Here is a 25,216-nt window from a genome sequence, read left to right as displayed (position 1 = left end):
TCTCTGTCTCATTATTATATGCTGGCATCAGCACACTGACATTGCTAATTGCCTCCACATTATACTGGCTGAATTCCAACCATAGTGGCATAAAAATTAATGAACAACACACAGCTCACACATAAGGAACATATGGTGCAATACTGGTCAATTACATTTTAGTTTAAAATAATGTCTTGAGGGAGTCCTGATCAAAGCATTTTCACAAAATGACAAAGGGCCCAGTTCAGCTTGCCTTACTTATACAAGCATTCCCATTGTCCTGACTGAGACTGCTCATGTGAGCAGGGCTGGTACAAGATTGCCCAAAATTGTAAACAGAGTGCCAAAAAAGTTGTTTCAGTGTAGCAGCCGTGTTAGTCGGTATTTGCAAAAAGAACAGGAGGACTTGTGGCACCTTAGAGACTAACAAATTTATTTGAGCATAAGCTTTCGTGAGCTACAGCTCACTTCATCGGATGCATTCCGTTGTTGGGTTTTTTAAAATATCCTTTTGTGCCACTTTATTGGGAGAAATGTTTTGTTTAATTTACTTCAGTGAAGCATATTACAGGAAATAATTGTTGACTTCTTTGAAATATGTAGTGAATTCTTTAAAGATTTTATCGTTGTCTACAGTAGACTGCATGACTTGCTCTGTGAATGCATTGTTGCAGAAAGATAACACACAATTATTTCCCATCATCAGAAAATGCATAACCCAAAGTTTAACTGCATTGTTTTTATCTATGTAGATGCTGCATACAAAATCCAGATTTAGAATTAAGATTTTAATACAAGGCTCTTTTAAAGTTTCCTTCAAATTGAAAAGCTTGCTCAAGATTAATGGTAGACTTTGGGTTCTGCTTTCTTACTAAAGCACATGCTGGGTAACCCCTTGTTAATGTTATTAGGAGTTAAATATTTGCAGTGAGCGAATTGTGACAGGGTTTTAAAATACAGCAATTATACAAATGTATAATGTAAGAACACTGCTCACTTAATACTCTCTGCTGCCCTAATCTGAAGTAAATAGATCCCATAATACTGTGAGGACCGCCTATTCAATAGAAATTGTTGACTTTGTCATGCTGGCGATTTCCTATTGTTATAAATACAAGACCTGTTCTTGACCTAACAGGCGCTGAGCATCAAAAATTCCCATTAACTAATACAGGCCCTATCCCATACAACTGAAATCAGCAGCCCAAATTAATTCCTGGGCAAGAGCTGAGCTCTATGCAGGGCTCCAGGGCAGATGAAGCTGACTTTCAGTAACCTTTGTGCTTCTTGTGTCGTGGGCCAGACAGGTGCCAGCTTGGTCCCTGCTGCAGGTTAGAATAGCCTGAGGGTTTCCCAAACCAAAGTTTGGCTTCTGATGGCCCCTTTGGGACATTACAGCAGCTGGAAAGAGCTAGGTATAAAAATGCTCAAGCTGTACCCCCAAAATGTTGCCGTCTGTGGGAATTCTCTGGGGACAGTATCAAGCTGCTTTATAGTCCTTTCTATGCTGGCTCTGACAGCGTAAAGAATCCATGAGACAAACATGAATTGGGACCAACGGGAATTTAGTGCGGCAACTCTTCACCTATTTTGCTGAATATTTTACTATTTTTAACCTACTATAGAGGAATAAATCTTTCTTCTTGAAAAGACCCTTAAAATACCCTTTCTGAAATATTTTATAATCTGGATTTTCTCTTCAGTATATGCTGACATAAAGCACTTCAAATATGCATTTGTTTACTTGTTCTGGAACTGTAGGAAATAATTGTATAAGGTGCTGTTTTTCAATTTTTAAAAGCAAGTTAAGATTTTTTTTCCTTTTTTTAGAAAAAGATAAACACTAATGTCTTAAGAGGAAAAAGTAAAGCAGTAAATAGTTGAGAACACAGTACAGGGAATGCAGTATAATGGCACTGATACGATGCTTTTTGTTTGGAATGCAATTAGACATGTTATTCTATTGCAGTCAACAGACCAAATGCCACTGTAAGTATTGCACTTGTATAAATCTCACATAACTCTGTTAGCTTCAATTGAGTTTCAGTATTTGTTTTTTACCACTGCTGTAACTATGAGTAGAGGGAATCATAGAATATCAGGGTTGGAAGGGACCTCAGGAGGTCATCTAGTCCAACCCCCTGCTCAAAGTAGGACCAATCCCCAACTAAATCATCCCAGCCAGGGCTTTGTCAAGCCTGACCTTAAAAAGCTCTAAGGAAGGAGATTCCACCACCTCCCCAGGTAATGCATTCCAGTGCTTCACCACCCTCCTAGTGAAAAAGTTTTTCCTAATATCCAACCTAAACCTCCCCCACTGCAACTTGAGACCATTACTCCTTGTTCTGTCATCTGCCACCATTGAGAACCGTCTAGATCCATCCTCTTTGGAACCCCCTTTCAGGTAGTTGAAAGCAGCTATCAAATCCCCCCTCATTCTTCTCTTCTGCAGACTGAATAATCCCAGTTCCCTCAGCCTGTCCTCATAAGTCATGTGTTCCAGTCCCCTAATCATTTTTGTTGCCCTCCGCTGGACTCTTTTCAATTTTTCCACATCCTTCTTGTAGTGTGGGGCCCAAAACTGGACACAGTACTCCAGATGAGGCCTCACCAATGTCGAATAGAGAGGAACAATCACGTCCCTCGATCTGCTGGCAATGCCCCTACGTATACATCCCAAAATGCCATTGGCCTTCTTGGCAACAAGGGCACACTGTTGACTCATATCCAGCTTCTCATCCACTGTAACCCCTAGGTCCTTTTCTGCAGAACTGCTGCCTAGCCACTCGGTCCCTAGTCTGTAGCGGTGCATGGGATTCTTCCGCCCTAAGTGCAGGACTCTGCACTTGTCCTTGTTGAACCTCATCAGATTTCTTTTGGTCCAATCCTCTAATTTGTCTAGGGCCCTCTGTATCCTATCCCTACCCTCCAGCGTATCTACCTCTCCTCCCAGTTTAGTGTCATCTGCAAACTTGCTGAGGGTGCAATCCACACCATCCTCCAGATCATTTATGAAGATATTGAACAAAACCGGCCCGAGGACCGACCCTGGGGCACTCCTCTTGATACCAGCTGCCAACTAGACATGGAGTCATTGATCACTACCTGTTGAGCCCAACAATCTAGCCAACTTTCTATCCACCTTGTAGTCCATTCATCCAGCCCATACTTCTTTAACTTGCTGGCAAGAATACTGTGGGAGACCATGTCAAAAGCTTTGCTAAAGTCAAGGAACAACAACTCCACTGCTTTCCCCTCACCCACAGAGCCAGTTATCTCGTCATAGAAGGCAATTAGATTAGTCAGGCATGACTTGCCCTTGGCGAATCCATGCTGACTGTTCCTGATCACTTTCCTCTCCTCTAAGTGCTTCAGAATTGAGGACCTGCTCCATGATTTTTCCAGGGACTGAGGTGAGGCTGCCTGGCCTGTAGTTCCCAGGATCCTCCTTCTTCCCTTTTTTAAAGATGGGCACTACATTAGTCTTTTTCCAGTCATCCAGGACTTCCCCAGATCGCCATGAGTTTTCAAAGATAATGGCCAATGGCTCTGCAATCACATCCGCCAACTCCTTTAGCACTCTCGGATACAGCGCATCCGGCCCCATGGACTTGTGCTCATCCAGCTTTTCTAAATAGTCCCGAACCACTTCTTTCTTCACAGAGGGCTGGTCACCTCCTCCCCATGCTGTGCTGCCTCGTGCTGTAGTCTGGGAGCTGACCTTTTCGTGAAGACAGAGGCAACAAAAGCATTGAGTACATTAGCTTTTTCCACATCCTCTGTCACTAGGTTGCCTCCCTCATTCAGTAAGGGGCCCACACTTTCCTTGACTTTCTTCTTGTTGCTAACATACCTGAAGAAACCCTTCTTACCATCTCTTGCTAGCTGCAACTCCAGGTGTGATTTGGCCTTCCTGATTTCACTCCTGCATGCCTGAGCAATATTCTAGCCCCTGCAGGACTGTCCCTTGCTAGCTAGCAGCCTTTGTTTTGTATTGGCCCCGTTCCTCCAACCCCACTCACAATTCTAGCTTTACGCACCCATCTGTCAGGGTCTCAGACACACATCTTCCAGGCCACCCTCTGCTGGGACCGAGCATTCCAGTCCCTCCTGAAAATTCCTTTGTGTCAAGGCACTTCTTAACTGACCAGGTTACCCCTGGGTACCATGTACCTATCGCACATATTGGGGGGAGGGGGGCAGAGCCCTTTACAGTGAAGACACTAAGATCATGCGGTGTAAAAATTCTTAGTTTGTTTTTTCCCCAGGAGCTCTAGTATCTCCACGGTTTGCAGCAGGACTCTGAACTCTCGCTGCAAGACAGCCCTGAGGTCAGGGAAGTACCTTTTGCAAGCCTGCTAAAAACGTATGCAGGTTTGACAGAGCTATTGCAACTTACCATTTCCTGCCCGTGGGTCACATCATGCCATGGCTGTTGGCAACACACCCAACACACTAACCATTCCATAGCACTGCATACTCATACACAAGGAGCCCACAATTTCAGGGTGTTCTGCACCCTCTTTGGAATTACTCTGAGTTTACACCATTGCTACTGACAGCAGTATTTGGCCCATTGTGTCTAGATCTAAATATGTAGAAGCAGTCTTTCAGCAGTAAGAAGGCCAGGGGACCAGCTGGCATCTGGTAGTTTTCCTTCTAGCATAGAATTTATTTCCAAGATGTAGAATTGTGAGGATTCCTTAAGTCATCCCCCTAGAGTCACAACTTTGGTATCTTGCCAGTGGCATGTAATACACTTCCTGGCACACAGTAAGAGAAGTAAAATTAGTTCAGAACTTTAGAATTGAGTTTTGTTTACTATATTCTTTGAACAGGCCTGGTAAAGGACCAGTAGTTAGGTTTTCTTTAACCATTTTACTTCTGAGTTAGTTACTCCCGAACACCATGGTTGCAGGTTTGGACAATTCCAAAAATATATAAACAATTGAATTTTTAGCTTTTTGACACCATCAGCAAATATCATCCACCATTTAGCCAGTTTCCTGGTACATAGCAAAGCATGTGAGCAAAGGGGGGAAATGGGAGATGTGGTATTTTGGAAAAACCTAGATTACTATTCTTACAGAAAATATTGTGTTTGAATGTTTTCAGGAATTGCAGTTTCCAGCTGAACTTTTATAGATGTTTTTGCAGATGTGGGGAAAGAAAGATAGGTAAATCTGAGTGATTGATTACTCTAGGCTATTTCTTTTAAGTAAAAATTTTATTGGTTTAAAGATATGGGAAGAAAATCCTTTCTAAAAGTTGTTGAAGCCCAGCGATTAATTTGTAAAATGGCTATTTCTTTGTTTTACAGATTTCAGTGAAACTTTAACAACTGGTTGAAAGTCAGGAGAAAGTTTCTCTCAATGGGATCATGAAATAACTTCACTACATTTAGCCATTGGATGTAGAAGTACTTGCCATGAAGGCATTGTGCTTGAATATTTCCCTACAACAGGGATACTTGAGAGTGATGACCAATACCCAGTGCTGTTTTAATTTCTCTGCAGATTTAAATGAAGAGTTTAATTACAATATCATGTGCTTTTCTGCCTGTTGAATCTGCTGGGAACCTGAAGAGTAGGTGTTTTTTAAGTTTAAATTGTTTGTTTTTAAATTGTATTTGCCTCTATGAAAATGTTGGCTTATTTCTTTTAGAGAGATAATTCTGAGTCATTTTGCATGCAGCTGAGTCCCCCTCCCGTTTTTTATTTGGTGCTGTGGAGATGAAGTACTTCCTATATTGGTTTTCTATTTTCCCCTTGTAAATCATCTCAAAGTGCAAGGATTCAGGCTCATCACTCTTCACACATGTAGATGTGTTAGCTCAGTGCATATTTATGCATCTTTAAATAAGTTTGTTTCTGTATATTTAGACTTGCTCTAATCCACATTTCTTCAATGTCTGTAATTGTTTTGAACTCCAAAACCAAATGACAGCTAGAGGAAAATGAACTTTCAGCTCTGTCCTTCTGTGACAGATTCCAGAACATCTCTACCTTGAGGCAAGTTTGGTCACCATTTTGCCTGTGTGACCCTTCCTAACCTGTACCAGTCAGCAGGCTAGCACTAATGTCAGTACTGTTTACTTGGACAAGACTGATAGCATCCAGGTGGGGTTTCCAGTCTTTTTTTTTTTTTTTTTAATAAAGCCATGGAATTCAAATGCTAACCTAAAAGTTAAGCAGCAAACTTCTTAGCAGATCAGCCACGTCTTTACTTTCCAAGCTAACGCTTTGTGATGACTGTCCTTCACAAAAGCATAGTGCCAAGTCCTCCGTTGGTGTAAATTGGCATAGTTCCATGGACATCAGTGGAGCTACACCATTTTCCACCCACTGAGGAGCTGGCTCACAATTTCTGAATTTTCCGCTTATTTTACCTTTTTCTAGTATGGTTTTTTTTGCAATTTGCAATGTGTTTACAATGCTTCAGTAAGCAGCTGGAGCCAATGACACTGCCACAGGTCTTTACGGTATTATGCAACCTTAGAGTTGATTCCATCATCTGTATGCTGATTTAATGATAAAGGATTGCTCATATGTCTTTTCTCTGTTTTTTTCTTTCATTTTTCACAACTTTTTCTCCTTGGTGAACAGAGCTGTGCAAATTAGCATAAATCCGTCCACTTATGACTTCTGACTTTTATGATCTAGCTACTGAGCTACAGCCCTTGATAACTGAGGATTGTGCAGTTTTACTCCCTTCTAAATTTTAGAATGTAATTCCTATCAATTAATAATAGATCATTAGAGTCACTCTGAAAATACCATGGCTTTGGATTGTGGAAACACGTTGCCAGAGAAGGGACATAGGCTGCAGTGGGTATATACCCACCACTGCTAGATTAACTCCCCTGGCCATCATGAAAGGGGAGAGGAACCAGCACTCAGTCATGTTTTTGAGAACCACTCCTGCAAAGAGTTGGGTGATAATTACAGCATGGTAAACCGTGCTTAGCACATGGCAGGATTAGACCCAGGAACCCCACTGTTCAGTGTATGCTACACATCCCCCTTTCAGTGCTTGATCCATAGAGGCTATAAGTCTGTTATAGCTGCCAAGCAAGGGATTTAGACCTCCAGTTCAAGTTGTGGAGGCTCACGTCCTTAGCTATGGAGAATGTATTCATTTCCTGGTGACAGTTATGCAAACACTGGGTTGAGGCTGGTCCCTACTCAGACTCCTTTGCCCTCACCTGCATGACCTGACAGGACTAGCCCGTGTGGCCTTATACCATTAGGGGTACTTAACTGAATGGACCATCTGATCTTTCAAACAAAATGGCCATTGTCAACAAGTGAGAATCCCTAGTGTGTTTTGTTACATATGACACTGAAACTGTCTTCTCTTCCTGTTTTATGGGTGGCAGGAATTCCTCCTGCTTCCTTCTGGTCAGTGCTAGGGCACCTTTCTTAACCTGGCATTAAAGATTCCTGCATGGTGAGCTGAGGTTAGGATGAAAAAATAAACCCTGCAAGTGTCGGCATGTCTGCAGTTCAGAAATAAGCCACAGAACAGCCAGTACTGTACTAGAACAGCAACTATTATAAATGCTAGTGCCTTTCATTTTGGACAGAATGAGAAGGAGGTGCTCTTTTGATACTTTGGAAGCTGAGGATAGGAGGGTCTGTGACTGCATAATCTGTACTTTAGGTGATCCCTGACTACTTCTTCCCGGTGACTGTGACATTTAAGAGTTAACTCTTATGTAACGTGACCTGAAGAAGAGCTCTGTGTAGCTCACAAACTTCTCCCTTTCACCCACAGAAGTTGATCCAATAAAAGATATTACCTCACCCACCTTGTCTCTCTCATATCCTGGGAGCAGCATGGCCACAACAACATTGCAAACCTGTTTATTGTCGCTCCTGTTTTCCTATGCCTAAGTGAGGCACATTTGGTTTCATTGTGTTCAAGTCCCATCTCTCATGACAGTTGCAGACCCAGTTGTAGTCATGTTTCAGAGGAGCAGCCGTGTTAGTCTGTATTCGCAAAAAGAAAGGAGTACTAGTAGCACCTTAGAGACTAAGTCTTTTATAGATGTTCTCAGAATAATTATCTGATATGGCTCTATCTTCACTTGAAAAGTTTTCAGGAAGAAACAGTGAGTTTGTTGTAAAGTGCCAGTTCCTAGAAATGGACATTTTTTTAAAAATATCTCTTCATCTGGACCTGAAATTGAAGTACAATATAATGGCAAATGAATTCATCCTTGTTTACGTTTTTGCCTTGTGGCAAATGTGGTGTGTTTTCGTGCAGCAGCATTAAGTTGCTTTATTTGTAATTGTTTCTCTCACAGATAACTTACTGGGGCCTGGTTTTAATTATATTTGGGAGAAAATTTAAATTGGTAATCAGACTGAAGAAAACACTGCCAACTCAATACTTGTCAGGGTATTGCGAAAGAATTACAGAATACATGGAAATTCACTGAACTATCAAGACAAGAAGTTAGGAAACAGCTTAGAAGCCTTTTAAACTCATCTGCTATTTCATTTAAAGAATCATTTACTGGTTAACATGAAAATTAAGTAGGAGAAGAAAAAGAATACCTAGCTCTGATATAGTGCGTCTTCATCAGTAGATCCCAAAGTGCTTTACATAAAAGGTTGGTATCGTTATCCACATTTTACAGATGAAGAAACTGAGGCACAGGGAAGTGATCTTGCCCAAGGTCACCCAGCAGGCCAATGGCAGAGCTGGAATGGCTTCCAGCTCTCCCAACTCCCAGTCTAGTGCTGTATCCATTAGACCACATTGCTTGGAAAACTATGATCAAGAAGATACAGCCGTGCAAACCAAAAGTATTTGGGCCAAACTGGTGTCCTCGGGGTTGCTATACCTTGTATAAAGAATTGTTCCGAAAAGTTAGCTTATTGTTGGACAATATGGTGTGTATTTGATATCTAGTATTTGGCGGAGAAATTATTTCCTTAACAGGTAGATGCTTATTTACAACATTAAAGTTGCTACATTTTGAAAGCTGTGAAACACCCATCACCAACACCACCAGAAAAGACAATCAAACAGAAACAAAACCAAATAAATAAGTTGTGCACCATGCACTCAGGTCACTAGACTCGTGCTCTGGCAAACTGCCAAGGGGAGCAAATTCCAAAGGCTGGGGCCATCAGTTGAGAGAATCTTACTGCCAGCCCCAAGGGATTTTACCTTAAAACCTGACAGCGAGAGCTTCCTAGTTGATCTTAATTGTTGTGACTGAGGGTTTATGGTCAGAGGCTGTCTCTGATCATTTGGTCCAGGGCCATTCAAGGCTTGAAAGAATTTTACAGCCCCTTGGATGGCTCCAGGAAGTAAACAGAAAGCCAGTAATAGATCTGAGCCGTTGTGTTATATGCTCACAGAGGCTACAAGCTACAAAGAGAGCCCTTTGGAGGCCAATGTTGACCCTAATCTGATATTCACCCTTGCAGTGGTAACATGTGATACAATGATTAAGGTGGTTTGATGCCTATGGTTTCCCTTGCAGATGGTGATGTAAGGTACTGTAAACATCTGATGTACTGTTATATGCCAAATCCTGTCCTATACTCATGCAAATCCCTTCTCATGCTTTCCCAGCCTACCTGTAATGGCACAGACCTAGCATGCATTTGGACATGAAAGGGGCCTCCAGGTATCGAACTATGGCCATGTTTGATAAAAAAGTGTGTGTAGACAAACCACTGCCAGAGCTGTATCTGCATGCTAAGAAACACAAGACAGTGAGATTAGAAATCTGTATGTGTGTTGCTGTAGATGATGAGATAAAATGCATCTTTCACAAACACGAACCACCACAGAGAGAGAATATGGCCATTAGTGCTTAACCACCTGTGGCTCATTATTATTCTACATGAGATCCTTACATGACAAAATTAAATTTCACTAGTCTTAATACATTTAATTTGAATACAGTGTGTTTTCTTTCTTTCTTTCTTTCTCTTCATAATATTCTCCTAAATCCAGTCCATATCACTGGTGACAGGAAATTGTTCTGATGTACAGAAGTGATAATGGTGGGGGTCTCAGGTTAATTCCCTCCGGACAGGAGTTCACATCACAGAAATCACCACCACAATTTTTAATAAAGACACCATGTTTGGCAGTCTCAGGAAAAGCCCGTATTTGGATGAATCATGGAGCGGGAACTACCCTTTCATGTGTTCCATGAATTGTCCCTCCAGATCTGGATTTAAGTGCATAAGTAAGGCAACATGGGAAAGTGTAGACTGTCACTGCTCACGCTGTACATGTTCTGTGATAAACCGGGGACCTCAGTTTCCAGGGCTGTCCATTTGGTGCATTTCACATACACTAAATTCAGAGTAAAATAAAATCTTAAAGAAATACTTCTTTACCCTTTCTGCGGTCAGCCTGTGGATGTCACTGCTGTAGGAGCTCAGAGAATCCAATTTTTTAAAAGAACTTGATAATTTTTTGAAACATTTGAAAATTAAGTTATTTTTAAAAAATGCACTGATATAAATTTTTTAAAAGGGTAACAAATTCTTATATTTCATGGTATAAATGGATCAGTGCAAGAGTCACTCTCACGTGCATGCATACACCATGTGGCATTGCACAACTGGCTATGTACATTATGGGTGGGAGAAGGGTTTATCTTCTTCCGCATCAGAGGCAGGTTAACGACTCAGTATTCCTGTTGTCCGAGATCCCTTTTAGTCATTCTCAAAGTCCTTAGTAAAGAAACCTTGTGATTTTAGCATGTGAGCAATTTTTTTTAATATGCATGTGTGTCTTTTCCCAAGATGACTGTTATTTTATCAGATTGTTTATTTTTTTTCAACCACATTTCAAAGTTAGCTGAGCATTCAGAGCTTGTAATAGATGGTATAAGGCCAATTGATAATTTAAAACCCTGCATACAATTATCAATCACTTAGGGGATTACAACACAGAATTCACACTGTGCTTATTTACTAGTGATGTAATCAGGCAGGCTTCTGATATACACTCTTGCTCACAACTGCTCACTGTGGCAGTTTTTCCAGTTGTGACTGGCTAGTCACGGTGTAACATTTTAATTGGTAAGTAAAACTAGCTGCATGTTCGACTGCTGCTAGCTGGGGCTCTGCAGAGCAGCTTCTAATTAGACTAAAGTAGTGCCAAATATTGGCATTTTCACAGTCTGGCTTTGCAACAGCTTATTTACATCACAAAAATTCTATATTAAAAACATTTTGCATCCCTCCTCCCTTGCAAACATCCCTTAAGCACTTGGTGGTGATGATGCTCCCAAGTGAATGGTGCCCAAATAAGGTAGTTTGGAATACAGAGGAAACACTTTGATAACTTCAGTTCTCTCCTTAGAAAATTGTATATACTGGGTTTTTTAGAGCTTTTTCTAAAGAATTTTTTAAAAAGATAGGTGAATACATTTCAAAGGAAATAGTATTTCTGTTTACTGGTTAATATAATAGGGTGGTTCTGCAGAAACGTGATTTTTATGTTTAAAGAACATACTGTTGTAAGTCTGCACAGAGAAAGAGTCTATATGAGCAAAGATTGTATTCCAACTCTGCTATTTACAGAAATAATGACAAATCAGTGTGAAAGTGCTACACTTAGCAAGGTGGCTGGAGTACAGTATTGATAGATTGACTGTTTGGGTTCTATTCTTAGCTCTGTCACTGACCTGCCGTGTAAATCACCAGACTTCTCTGGGACTCCATTTATCAATCTGTAAAATGGAGATATCGTGATTTATGCCAGCTGAGGATCTGGCCCCCTGTATTTTCCAACAGGCACTTTTTTCTCTAGTTATAACTTTTTAACTATAGAAAAAAGTAAAATCTAGCCTAAATATTAGTTTAATACCTATTTTTAAAACCCTCAAATGCACTTAAATAAAGATGGTTCTGACTAAATCTGAAGTTGCTTAACTTCATTATGGATATTCAAAAAGGAAGAAAGCACAAAATAATGATTATGTACAGTATAATGTTTTAACCCTATTCAGATTTTTGTGATCTGTTGGGTAAATGAGGATAGAAGCATATCCTGGTGTGTAGTTAATGTAGGAAAATTTTACCAGTCAAGGGCTTTGGAATAAGACATAGAGTAAGGCGAATAAAAATGTCTCATGGTTATGCTCTAGGGTTTGATCCTACTCTTCTTAAAGTCAGTGGCAAAATTCCCATTGGCCTATATGGAAGCAGAACTGGTTCTTTAGTTTGTGGAGACTCTTTGCTACAGGGGGGCTTTGTCTGAGTCAATGAAGAAGGCACTATAAAAGTAGCCTTGAGTTCCCATTAACCTCTTTGGAGCTACTGTGTCTGTCAAGTTATATTCTTGTTTGTATTCCATGGTGTGGAGATTATTGGTTATGAAGAGGAGAAGCAGATGGTAAGAACCTAGAATAAGTTAGAATGTCAATGAAGTATTAAGTAATCATGGAGAACGATATTGCCGATTTGTGCCCGGTGAAGTATCAGCACATGGGTCATGAGAGGAAAGCAGGAATGGACAGGTGAGGGGAAAGATGAAGAGAGGTTGCTGAGAGACAAGATTAAGATGCAATTTTATGATGGATCAAAAAAGAGACAAAAGGAGAAGGCTCAGAAAAGGGATGGGGGAGATAGGCCAGCAACAGCAACCAACAAAAAACAGAAAAGTGAAACAAAGTATCATGGGCCATAGGGTTGCATGTGTCTATAAAAGACTATGTAACCCTTCTGGGGGCACAAACTTCTCTGCACACATACCCGAAGGTGCCTAACGTACTTATGGACTTTATGTAAATCATAATATGCTGCACAGTTCCATAACGAGAAGAAGCTGACAGTGGCAGAGGAACAAATTTTGCCCTGTGTTACATAAGTGAAACCTAATTCAACCCAATAACCAGGGCTGCATACGGGTAACTTGGGGGGAGGGGGGGAGATTTGGCCCAGGCTGTGAAGAAGAGGGCCAGAGCTACAGACAACACACAATATTTTTATTGCTTCCAAATAGGTAAGACTGGAGAAGGGAAGATGGAAACTGAGGTAGTGGTTGTAAGCAAAGAATTGTAACTGTGTTAATAGATTGGCAACATGAGTTGAAATCTGAGAACGTGAACTGGAAATATTTATGTTTTCCAGCAAGCGCTGGAAGAGTACAAGAGAAAGATCACCCTTGAAAGTAGATTAAAGCAGTGCAATCAGCATGTCTTTTTAATCACTTTCTGCATACCACTTGTAGAGGATGTACTTCGCTCATTTACAGACCCACATAAAAAACATAGTTAAACTATGACATGGTTACAGAGCTAACTGCACCTCTGTCCCTTTTGTCTCTGAGTAGACCTCCTCAAGTGTCATGACCTCATGCCTTTACCAGTCCTGGGTGGTATTCCACGATTAACCCACTCTTAGACTGTGTCCTGGGCTACAGAACCCTCTGTATCATCCATGCTTCCCCACCAAGTCTGACAGTTCAGATCCCAGTTGTTGTTCTCTTTGGGAGTCTGTGACCAATGGCATTCAGCCACAAAACAGCTGTCTTAAACACCTACCTATTGTTTATTTTAAGGGTAAGAACAAGCATAAGAGGAAAAATGGACTGTAAAACAGATGGTCTACATGCATGTCTATCTTACCTAAATGTTTACCATTCCTGATGGTTACCTAAGCAGACTTAACTTCTTCAGATATCCCAGCGAGTGCCTGTCGCTCAGTCTAGTTGCCCAATTTCCCCGATCCACTGCCTCTTGAGAGAGTCTTCATTTTTACACCAGCCACATTTCTGTTGATCTTTTAGTTCCCAGGCCTTTTCCAGATCTGGCATTATCTCTTAACAGTTTGCAAGTGTTTGATGAGAAGTGACTTCTCTTTGGGCCATTCTTTCCTTTCTTGCTTGCTTTTCATTACAGACACCCATTAAATTAAACCAATATATGCATACAGTGAGCATCCCAATGGCTAGGTCAACATACAGTATTAATCAGTTTTTATAGTGCAGCTTCACTTCCATCACAAACTCCAGTTAAGTTTGCTCAAGTAGATTTTTTTGATCAACACAGTCACTAAAAATCAAGGGACACAATAGTTAAGGCAACATTACAGTTCACCACTTCATTGTACATGTGTTACCACCCACACAGCACGATTTCCAAACCCTCTCACTGGCTCCTTTGCTCCAGAACAAACTAACTGTCAATTCCAACATTCAATGAGCCATTATGCATAAAATCCAGTTCCTCAAAATCATACTCAAATACATGAGTTTAATGCCAGCCTCAGCAAGTTTAAGATATCTAACCAATAGACGTGCAGTATAAAAATCTAGAATGTATGACCAGAGAGGTTGAAGTGTTCTCCTACTGGTTTTTGAATGTTACGATTCCTGACGTCAGATTTGTGTCCATTTATACTTTTGCGTAGAAACTGTCCGGTTTGGCCAATGTACATGGCAGAGGGGCATTGCTGGCACATGATGGCACATATCACATTGGTAGATGTGCAGGTGAATGAGCCCCTGATGGTGTGACTAATGTGATTAGGTCCTATGATGGTGTCACTTGAATAAATATGTGGACAGAGTTGGCAGCGGGCTTTGTTGCAAGGATGGGCCATCTTGATTATCACTACAAAAGTTTTTTTCTCCTGTTGATAATAGCTCATCTTCACTAATTAGCCTCTCACAGTTTGTATGGCAACTTCCACCTTCTTTGTATGTATATATATATCTTCTTACTATATGTTCCATTCTATGTATCCGATGAAGTGGGCTGTAGCTCATGAAAGCTTATGCTCTAAAAAATTTGTTAGTCTCTAAGGTGCCACAAGTACTCCTGTTCTTTTTGTGGATACAGACTAACATGGCTGCTACTCTGAAACCTATGAGGAGTAGAGAGAGTTTAGGAGGTGAGATCTGGAATTCAGTTTTGACCACATGGAGTCTGTGATGACTATCACCATTTTTGGTCAGTGCATTGTTCATAACTTGCTGCTGGAATTCCAAATTTGTACAACATGGTAATAAAATAAACTCAGTTATGTGCACTAGAATTTTTGAAAAACATTCTGAATTTTGACATATAAAGTGAGTGGGTGGGCTTAAGTCATTTTGACTGGGATTCGTCAGGATTCCAGCCCAATACAGCATGCTAACACTACTTGCATTGTCTAGGTATGTTCAGGGATGTCACCAGCTTACCATACAACTTTATCACTGCAAATTTCCTCATATAGTATCTTTCTGTGCTCTTATCTCCATTGCCCATTGCCAAAAGCTCCTAGCTTGGAACAAAGTGCAATCAAATCTCAAACATAATGAAAAAGGGGAAATCACAAAAGGTGGAGTTATGGCTGTAGCTGCAGCTGTGGATCCTATTGCCACAGGCTCTGGACAATCTGGAAAATTAATCAAAGTTCAGTCAAGGATGTATGATATTGCAGCTACTGCAGCAATGTCAACTGGCACCTGGGAACTGTCCATTTAAAAAAAAAAAAAAAAAAAACAGCTCCCTGAAAAGAATCGTAATACTGACATTTGACTCCCAGTTGAATGGTAAAGTATGATGGTATACCAAGAGAGCACGGTGCCTTCTTCCTTCACCACTGAATAAACTTAAAAGATCCACGTGTATTTTAGAGGTAAACAGAAATGGACAACTCGCAGGAGGTGTTTAATGTGGAATTAGTGACTTGGGGGTTTTCAAAGGAGTCTGTTCAGTGGGAGTCAGGCACCTAACTCCCTTACACTCCTTTGAAAATCAGTCCGAATGTCATTGTGCTATGGGTACGTGTAAAACTCCATCAAAAACATCTGCTGCCCAACCAGGGAGAAGGGTTATGAAACTGGATAGAGACTTGCTCTGGAGAGGGAAAGCAAGACCTGTAGCCCTGGCGCAAGCACAAAGCCTGATCTGAAAGCAGATTGGTGTTCATTGTGTGTGGGAGTTGGTAATGCCCATCCATAATAAATGTTGATTTAAAAAAATTTAAATGGCTGATAGGCTTGTCCAGTCAGGAAATCAGAACTATGTGATCACTGCAACCAACTCAGATTAAAATGCGAAAAGGCTTGCAAAAATCTGCTGCAATTGTTGCTAGTTCTTCTCATATTAACACTTTTCCACCAAAATTTTTCATTTTAAAAAGGAATGTTTAACGGTTTGCTTCCTTTTTGCTACCTACATAACAAACGCTTAACCTGTCGCTAAAAGAAAACCTACATGACTTTATGACTAAATTTTGGCAACGCTTTAGGCAGGCAAAATACTTGTCTCATTCATTTTATCAGTCTGCCACTGAGACACATTGTAGTCATCTGTGTAATATTCTAACACTCCCATGAAACAAAGCAAAATTGCCACCATTGGCATTGCTGGCATGTTACTCACTGGCTATTATACTCCATGCTTTAAACACGTAATAAAACCACTAACTGGTACTAAACAGAGTGAAAATCCCAGTGAAACACTGGAAGCTGTGAAAATGAATGAGGCTTGTTTCTGTAGGCAAGGTGTCTGCCATTATGAGATATATTGATTTGGGCTTGCATCACCTTTACTGGTGCAATATCAGTGTTAAGGTTTCAGGGTACCATACTACCCACCCTTCTTTTTTTAATTATCTGTACCTTGATTGTTCCCAGTTTTGTGACAAATCTTCTGCCCAGACTTTGGCACACCCATTAGCCCAGTGTCACACCTTCTAGCCCAGAGATAAAAACAGGGTTGGTGACTCTTCCTTTTATGACAATGCAGTGTCTCTGGCATTCTGTCTAGGATGCTTTTAATTAGATACTGCAAAAAGAATCACCAAGCTAGTGTCTGTTCCAATTGTATGCCTGGTTTAGTGTAACTTAACTTACTGGTATTTTTGATAGGCCATTAGAGTTAAGAGGTTTTTTGTTAATTACTAAACTCTTACTGACAGACAAATCCTGCCTGTTAAAACTTGTGTTGTAATTTGAGGATTAAATGCCGCACCTCTGGGAAATGTCAGTATCAAAACTGATTTGTTGTAGGAGACATATGTTGTTGGAAGCTGCAACTCAACAAAGTAGATTCTTCTGTAATGCTGTTAGCAATTAAATTTTGTAAATTGTTAAGTTACAAGATTTGTGAGAAGGCAGGTCTTAAAAGTGCACATTAAAGGGAAATGCATAAAGATAAGTTTAGTTTACTCTTCCTATCCTCCCCAAAAATGCCATTATGTAACTTCTGCTCTCCTGCCTTTTTTGAAAGTACTTTTAATTGTTGAGGGGCTAGTGGAGAAGAATGGAAAATGATGTGTTTCAATTGACAGTGGAGCCGAGTAGATTTTTCAGACGAATAGTTGACCTGCTGAAAAATGCAGTTTGGTTGACCTGAAACGAGTCACAGATTTGACACAAATTGGTTAAACAGTTTTCGCCAAAAACATTTTTGGGGAGTTAGGCGCCATCACAAACCAGCTGGAGGAGTAGGTGGTATATTTCTTATATCCTTTAGTACATTGGTCATGGCATTCACCTGGGATGTGGGAAACCTGTGTTCAATTCCCTACTCTGCCGGATGTGGAGCAGGGATTTGAACTTAGGCCTCCTGCACTGCAGGAGAGTACCCTATCCATTGAGCTATCCTGTGGCAAGGCTCTCCTGATGAAATTGTTCCACTTTGTATAAAGTACTTGACTAGTCACTGAGCCAGAGAGCGTGAGAATCACACGCTAGCCTGCTTTTTTTTTCTTTCAAAACTACCAGTGAACTGAAAAATCACTTATTACCCAGCTCTAATTGATAGGACTTTTTCATATTAGCCAAAAGACTGTGGGTTCAAATCCTATACTAGCCCTTCATTGGGCACCAGATCTGAATCTTCTTTAAATACCATAACGGCTAACTCACACTTTATTACTTTAAATACAAATTAGCAGTGAAGATAACTAATGTACCAAACACTTGCCTGAAAATCATAGCCTTGGAGGGGGTGCCAGAGTAACTAAATATTAAACAAGCTCCCTACTTTATCATGTTCTTGAGCCCCATGTACACACGGCTTTAAAGCAAGATAGGGATCAGTTTATATGTGGTTCAAGCTACAACAGCTGTGAACTCAGTTTGACTGGTCGCTGTGAATATGGAGCCAAACAACATTAGAGGCAAAATTTTCAAACACATGTAAAATGACTTAGGAAACCAAGTCCCATTGTCAAAAGTGATGTTGGGACTTAGGAGCCTGTATCTCACTGCAAGTCTTCTAAGTGCCTAAGACACTTTTTAGAATAGGATTTGGGCTCCTAAAGCAATTTGGTGCTTTAGAAAATTGTAACATAAAACTGGAGATGGAGCTGAGGAGGAGAACCCTCCTCACTTTTGAGAAAGTTAGGAGCTATCTGCATACGTTGTGACACAAATGAGCCCATCTCTAGTTAAAACAGTGGTTTTAAAAGTGTGTTCTCTGAGGCTAGCATGTTAGTCCTTGTCCCAGTGCATGCAGACTAGTCTGATTGCTAGAAACCATTGTGTTTGGAACCCTATTTAAACTTGGGTCCCTAACTGCGTTTAAAATCAAGCTGTTTGAATAAATGACTTTTTCATTTGCTAGCAGTTCACACCAAAAAAGAAATCCTTATGGGTAGAACAAAATATTTTGTTTGACCTGAAACTAAACATTTCATTTCAATTTTGAGTATTTTTAACTTAAACCAAAAAAAAAAAGTTGAAGGAAATTTTGAAACAAAAAATTTCTTCAGATCAAAAAATTGAAACATTTTGACATTTTTGGAATTTTTTGTTTTGTTTTTGTGTGCCGCCCACCCACACACCCCCAAAATCAAACAGTTCGTTGGAAACAAGATGAACTAATGAACTATTTCAGAGTCAACAAATCTGCAGAAAAAAAATTTTACCAAAAAAAGTTTCAGCCAAAAATTTTACTCAACTCTTGTTTAAAGTCAAGGGCCTAAATTCTCATCAGTGCAGAAAAAAAGAGTTCTTTCATTATTGGGCCTTCACTCACCTTTCACTCTCTCTTCTTCAGTATTCCAGTACGGTGAATATGTTTTCTTTGTTTCAAGGTTCAAAGCCCCCTCACGCCTTCTCTCCTATTCTGTCTCTTGCAGATTACTTCACTGACTTCCCCCTACCTGAAAAACAAACCCACCCCAGCCTCATTCAGACTGACCCCAGGGCACAGAGTTCACAGTTTGAGTAATACTATGCAAAAGGGCTCAGACACTTTACATAAAATGTAGCTTGAAAATTGTCACCATTTTGTTCTGGGTGAGGTTTGTACCCCTGACATTTCACCTGTCTGCCTCACATTTCAGAGAAGCAGTTCAGTTTTGCTCTTTGCTAAAATCTGTGTGTGCGCGTGCGTGCATGCACATGAATGAGAGGGAAATAATTTTCACTTGAAATTTCACAAAATCTCAAGCAAAAGTGATACAACGGCCATCTGTGAAATGTTCCTTTTGTGTACTGTTGGTGAGGAGGGAGGGTTAGAGAGGCAGACAAATTTATTATGCAGCAGATTGTTGCTACTGATCCCTGTCACAGAAGAAACTCTCCGCTGTCTTTGCTCCTGTATCCTTCACTGCACAATACTATAACTCCTGTTCACCAACTTCTTGTGTTCCTTCAGTATTGAACCACACTGTAGTGTGACAACTCTCTTATCCCTGTCATACTTCCCTCACCTAAAAGTGACCCATTGCTCTGCAGACTGACCACTCTCTTCTCATGGCTGTTGTGAGGTGAAATGTCTAACCCACACAACTCCCCAAGGCAACGAGTCAGCAGACGATAAGATAAGTGCCAGGATCTTTGCCAGCACTGAGTTAAATAAGAGGGACACCGGGCATGTGATGGAATTTAGGTCAAGCAGGCATGACGCAAAGGTCAACATCACTGCAGCAAACTCCAGCAGTAGGAATGAGAGACAGGCAGCGCTCAGATGAGAAAATAGGTGCTCATTGGAATACAAAAAGCAGCTGCAGCAGTTAGACCAGTTCTGTCCCCTCAGCGTAATCAAAGCATTGGGGGGGGGGGGTTTTCTATCAATAAGATGAAGCCACAAACTTCAGATCTGGATCTGGATCTCAAACACCTACAAGTTCCACGGTGTTGGGGTCTGGGGTTCGGTGCTGGGTCTGTCTTTGTGTTGCACCTACACAGTCCCAAAAGCAATGATGATATCCTTAAAAAAACAACCAAACTAGAGCAAAAGCAACAGCCTTCCAGCCAGCTCCCCAATAGGAGCTCTTCTCTTTGCTATAAATAAGTAATTCAAGCACTTCACCTTGTGACCTACATACTCATAAACCCTCCTGTGCTGCACTGAATGTACAGGCTGAGCCACGGGATGGGGAAGAGGGTAGGGTAAAGGGGGAAATAGGCTGGGGCAGAGACTCAAAGAGACTAGGCTGGAAAGAAAGGAGCTCCCCTTGAACCTCCATTATGCCTTGATTCCACATACCTATTATCACTGTTGGTATTATGTTAGCACCTAAAGACCTCAACCCACTGGACTGAGCTTTGTGCATACAAATAAACAGCCCCTGCCTCAAAGAGCTCACAGTTCAAATAGACAAGTCAAAATGGGAGAAGGGGAAAGAGGTGAAATAACTTCCCCAAGGCTAAACAGCGGGTCAGTAGCAGAGCCAAGATTAGAATGAAGGCCTCCTGACTCTGAGTCCCGTAGTCTACCCCCTAGACCACACTTCCTTATTCCCCCACTTTTTCCCTCCACAGCTGTATCCCCTTTAATCTCTGTTCTTCAGCGGAGCTTTGCAAGACTTTCCCCAGTTTCCATTTGTCTTAGTTTTTACATAGCTGGATAATCGCTGCACAAAAACAAGCTTGTCCATCTCACTGAAACATATGACGAAAAACTATTATAAATGTGTTATGTGTAACATAAATATGTTAATATTCTATCATTTCAATAGACATTGATATCAAGATGGATATTGTCACTAGCACATGTGAAGGTGCAGCCAGAGCTCATTTGCTTAGACTGCAATGGGGCCAGACAGTAACAAGTTGGAGAACCACTGACCTAGTCATAGTGGATAGTTTGCAAAGAACATGGCCAGAATATGTTCACACAAAGTGTTCACTGAACAATTCTGTATAATGAAAAAAATGTGTAAAAAATCAAAATCTGATTGTGGATAATACATGAACAGAGAAAGCTAAATTAGTCAAAGAAATGGTTCACTATAGCTAGTTTGCCAATTCTGTAATGAGAATTGAATCTCTACCAGGTGAGTGGCAAATAGTTAAGAAAGAGTTTCTTCCTCTGAGCTGACTAGAGGGGAGAACAGCTTGCCACAGATCTAAATTTTAATCACTTATCATTTTGAAATAAATTCAGGCCACCTGGCAGTTTATATAATCTTAAACCACTCTTCTTGCTTTTGTTGAAGAATTGTCAATGAGGTAGACACATCCCTGGTATGACGTTCTGCATTGCTGCTTATTAAATTAAGAATGAAATATGGTCTTACTAATAAGGAAGGCCATTGGCTTTACAAAGACACACACAATAGTGAACATGTGGTTAGACTTTGTCTTCATAACAGAATTGTATCATGTTAGAAGACAGCTGTTGAAGAGTCAGGTTAGCTAACAGTATGCTGATCACAACTTTGTGGTTGCTGTTTTGTGTTGGTTAAGAAACTATTTTTCCACACAGCTTACAAGCTGACAGACATTGACAGTAACTATCAAAGGGCATTCTCTGAGGGGCTGACGTTCCAGTGGAATCTCTATGTAGACCCATGGCAATTCAAGACTAATTATTATTATTTATTGTTTGTATAACCATAGTACCTAGGAGCCCTCAGACAGATGGGGGAGTACAAAATAACAATGGGTATGTCTACACTGCAGTTAAACACCCATGGCTGGCCTGCATCAGCTGACTCGAGCTCATGGGGCTCAGGCTGCCAGGCTATAAAACTGCAACATAGACAGCTGGGCTTGGGCTGCGGAGCCTGGTCTCTGGGATGGCCCCCCACTGTAGGGTCAGATGTTTACACTGTAGTTTTATAGCCTTGTAGCCCAAATCAACTTACATAGACCAGCCGCGGGTATTTCATTGCAGTGTAGACATAGCCAATGAAACAATACTGGTCAGCTTGACAGGCAATGGTATCAGCATTGGTAATAGAAGCCTAACTATTGTCAAGTTTTTTATAGGCATCAAGGTAAAGGAGAGCTTTGAGGAGGGTTGTGAAGGAAGATAATGTGTATGTTTTGCAGATGTTTATGAGGAGCTTCTCCTGAGGGTGAGGGGCAGCTTGGGAGAAAACATGAAGGTTCTTGTTTGAAAATATAACAAGTGGGTGATGGAGAATGGCATCATGGGACAAGCAGAGGCAGAAGTCTAAATCTCACTGGTGAATGAGAGAAAATAGGTAGAGGGGGATAGATTGTTAAGTGCCCTGAAATTGAAGACAAGCAGCCTCATGTACCTATGTAGCCCTAAGCAGTTGACTGTTCAGACACAGATACTCTTTGTCAAAAATGACCAGCAGGCAGTGGTTGAAGCTAAATCTCCCTCACTGTTTTCTGTTCTTGTTAAAGTTCAGTGTGAGAAACATCATGGGGTGTTGGAAAGCAGAGACTTAGAGGAACATGTGCACCTCACTGTGAGATCTTGGAGCTGATTCTGATCTCACACTGCTTTTATGCTGGTATACTCCATGGACTCCAATGGGGTTATGCTGTGTTTATACCAGTAGTAAGTGAGATCCGAATCAGGTTCTGTCTGTAAAACATCATACACACCTATAGCAAATAACAAATACAATTAAAGGAAGAAAATCCTGTCAGTAATTGTTACCTTAGCTGACTTCTCTCCCCAACCATCCTACTTCCTGCTGTCTCTAGTATGGGGGTACAAATCTCCTCCTCGGCAAATATTATCCTCAGATGCTCATAAAAAATTCCCCTTGAGTTCAATGTGAGTTGTCCATGTATATCACAATTTGTCTCTATAGGAAATACTAACTAATATAAAGGAGGCAGAACAGGCACTCAGAGAATGGGATTGACAATGTATTTATTTTTATTTAATTTTCATTTATTTTTGCTTCCTGTTTCTTGACAGTTGGAATCCTAACAGCTCAAGGAATAAAATTTATCAGATGAGGGATGACTAGGAGACCAAAATTCTGTTCTATGTCACCTGCGTACAACCCCACATGTGGGTAACTGAGAACAGATTTTGGCCCAATTATGGTAATTAATTCTCTGCTCCTCTTTATTGCTCATATTTTTACCCACCGGAAATCTCCAATTGGTATATTTTTATCAAAGTCTTTCAGACCTTTATGTTGTGTTCATAAAAAGAAGTAAAACTCAATTAATCTTCCTGAAAAGTAAGCTGATGGAGAAATTTTAATCAATATAGCTTTTTTTAAAAGAAAACAGATTCCAGTTAAAATGAATTAACATTTAAGACCTGCAAATGCTAAATAAATAAATAAATAATCCACACTTCCAAGTCTGGGGAAAAAAACCCTACTATGTAATGTCAGTGCTAAAAATAAGTAATTTAAAGAATAAATACCTCATAGCTTATTTGCAGATAGTTGTACATTTTTAGAGGAAAATGGTAATAGGCCTTAGGTCAGCTTCATTGATTTAATGCATTTACTTAGGCTGCCAGAGCAGAGTAGAATCTCCTCACACTGCATTAGGAGTGCCTCAAGCCTCTGTGACTCCTTTTGATCAAATCTCTGTGAAAGATGAGTGTCATGGCCTCTTCAAGCCAGCTGTGAGGGGGCTGCCCTGTGACTGGAGGGACATGCTGGAACACACCACTCTGGGGCATTGAGGTGAGAGCTCACTGCAGAGGTGAGATGCAGACACAACTTAGTACTGTAGGTCTGGAGAACACCAAGAGGGAGGATCTTATTTCACTCCCCTGTGCACAGTCTGAGCATACATCAGACCTGGAGGTGCTCAGATTCAGACAAGAGTAAAGAGGCGTGTGATGATTCTGCCTTAGTACTTGTACAGACAGGAGTGTTTCCAGCACTTCTTTGTACAAGTCGCTGAGGGAATGGGAACCTGTTTTTTATAGCTCTGGAAACATATGCACAGTAAGAATGTCTGAGGTAAGGAAAGTTCTTTGCAGTTGTATATGAATGTATATTTTCACTGTACAACTTCTACTTGTGGCTATGTACTGTGGAAACATGAAAATCTAAGGTGGTGTTGATTTGGATAATACCTTTAGTGATTCTTGAACCACAGCTCTCCATTTCTGCCTTAATTACTTAAAGAAACTGTGGAAGCGTTAGGCTAGTTTATTTACAAAAGCCTGTTATTCTACCTGAAATACATAGTGAACAGCTCTATGGCTCTATGAAAATAAATAATGCAAAATCTTAAGAAGGCTGTAATAAAACAACCGTTGCTTGGATAATTGTTTTCCTATCGAAGTAGTGACATCCGTAAATCATAAATACTTAAGAATGTTTAATTGTACAAGTCCTGAATATACATTAATAGCAATAAAATCTGTGATTTGCTACTTAAATGTATTCTGAGCCAAGTGCTTTAAGCAAATACATTATCATTATTGTGATGTATATATGCACTGGAGACCAGACAACAATATCATTTCACTATGAAGTTCTAGTGGAATTAGCACAAATTGGAGCCTAATGTATGCCCTTTATATACAATTCACTGCTCACTATTCAGCATCCAGAAAAATAAGGCAGTAGTCTTTTTCTTAGAGATCCAGTCTGCATGTCTGTATTTCAGTTTTTACTTTGAAGTAATTAGGAGGCTTAAGTAGTGAATCAGAATTTAAGACATTCATTTTATTTCTTACGATTTTTTGCCACGAAGAAAAATAAATATGGCATTAACTGTCAACTTAACCCAGTGCTATTTTGGTAGATGTGTTTAAAGAAAAAGCATTTTACTTTCTGCTCTATTAATTGGTCAAGTACCATAGCCTCCAGTTTAAGAAATGCTTGTTTTAAAAATGAAGAGTCGGCGTATTGCAAACCCATGGAGAGGGTTTCTGATATATACATGCTATGGTTAATCGTGTTTTAAAATGCTATGGGTAATAAATGACAGCTGCTTTAAAAAATGTTTCTTTTAGATTGGATAATTTAGGAACTCATGGGTGACTGTGATTTTGCGGTTTGAAAGGAAGAGGGAAAGGGAAAATAAAAGTAACTGTTTTTCATTGTTTTAATTTAAAACTCATCGTTATTTGAAAGGCAACTAGCACTTAAATTGCACGGCTGATCTGGAG

General features: G+C 40.4%; 1 protein-coding gene across 2 annotated transcripts in view; it reads left to right on the top strand.

Annotated features, from left to right (window-relative positions):
• The window catches only part of BNC1 (basonuclin 1), a 100,587-nt gene that overhangs the window by 52,071 nt on the left and 23,300 nt on the right, over nt 1-25,216 (top strand). Inside the window, exon 1 of one of the 2 annotated variants that reach the window (XM_007066830.4) lies at nt 23,802-24,056. The exons of the other annotated variant lie outside the window; for it this stretch is intronic. Coding sequence (XP_007066892.1) covers nt 24,048-24,056 — 9 coding nt within the window. The 5' untranslated portion in view covers nt 23,802-24,047. Of the gene's footprint in view, nt 1-23,801; nt 24,057-25,216 lie in introns of those variants that run through there. 2 annotated transcript variants of the gene reach the window in all.

The sequence above is a fragment of the Chelonia mydas genome, chromosome 10 (genome assembly GCF_015237465.2).
Source record: "Chelonia mydas isolate rCheMyd1 chromosome 10, rCheMyd1.pri.v2, whole genome shotgun sequence".
In the NCBI taxonomy this organism is placed as follows: Eukaryota; Metazoa; Chordata; order Testudines; family Cheloniidae; genus Chelonia; species Chelonia mydas.
The sequence above is the reverse complement of the archived record's forward strand: the minus strand, read 5'-3'. Positions and strand labels throughout refer to the sequence as shown.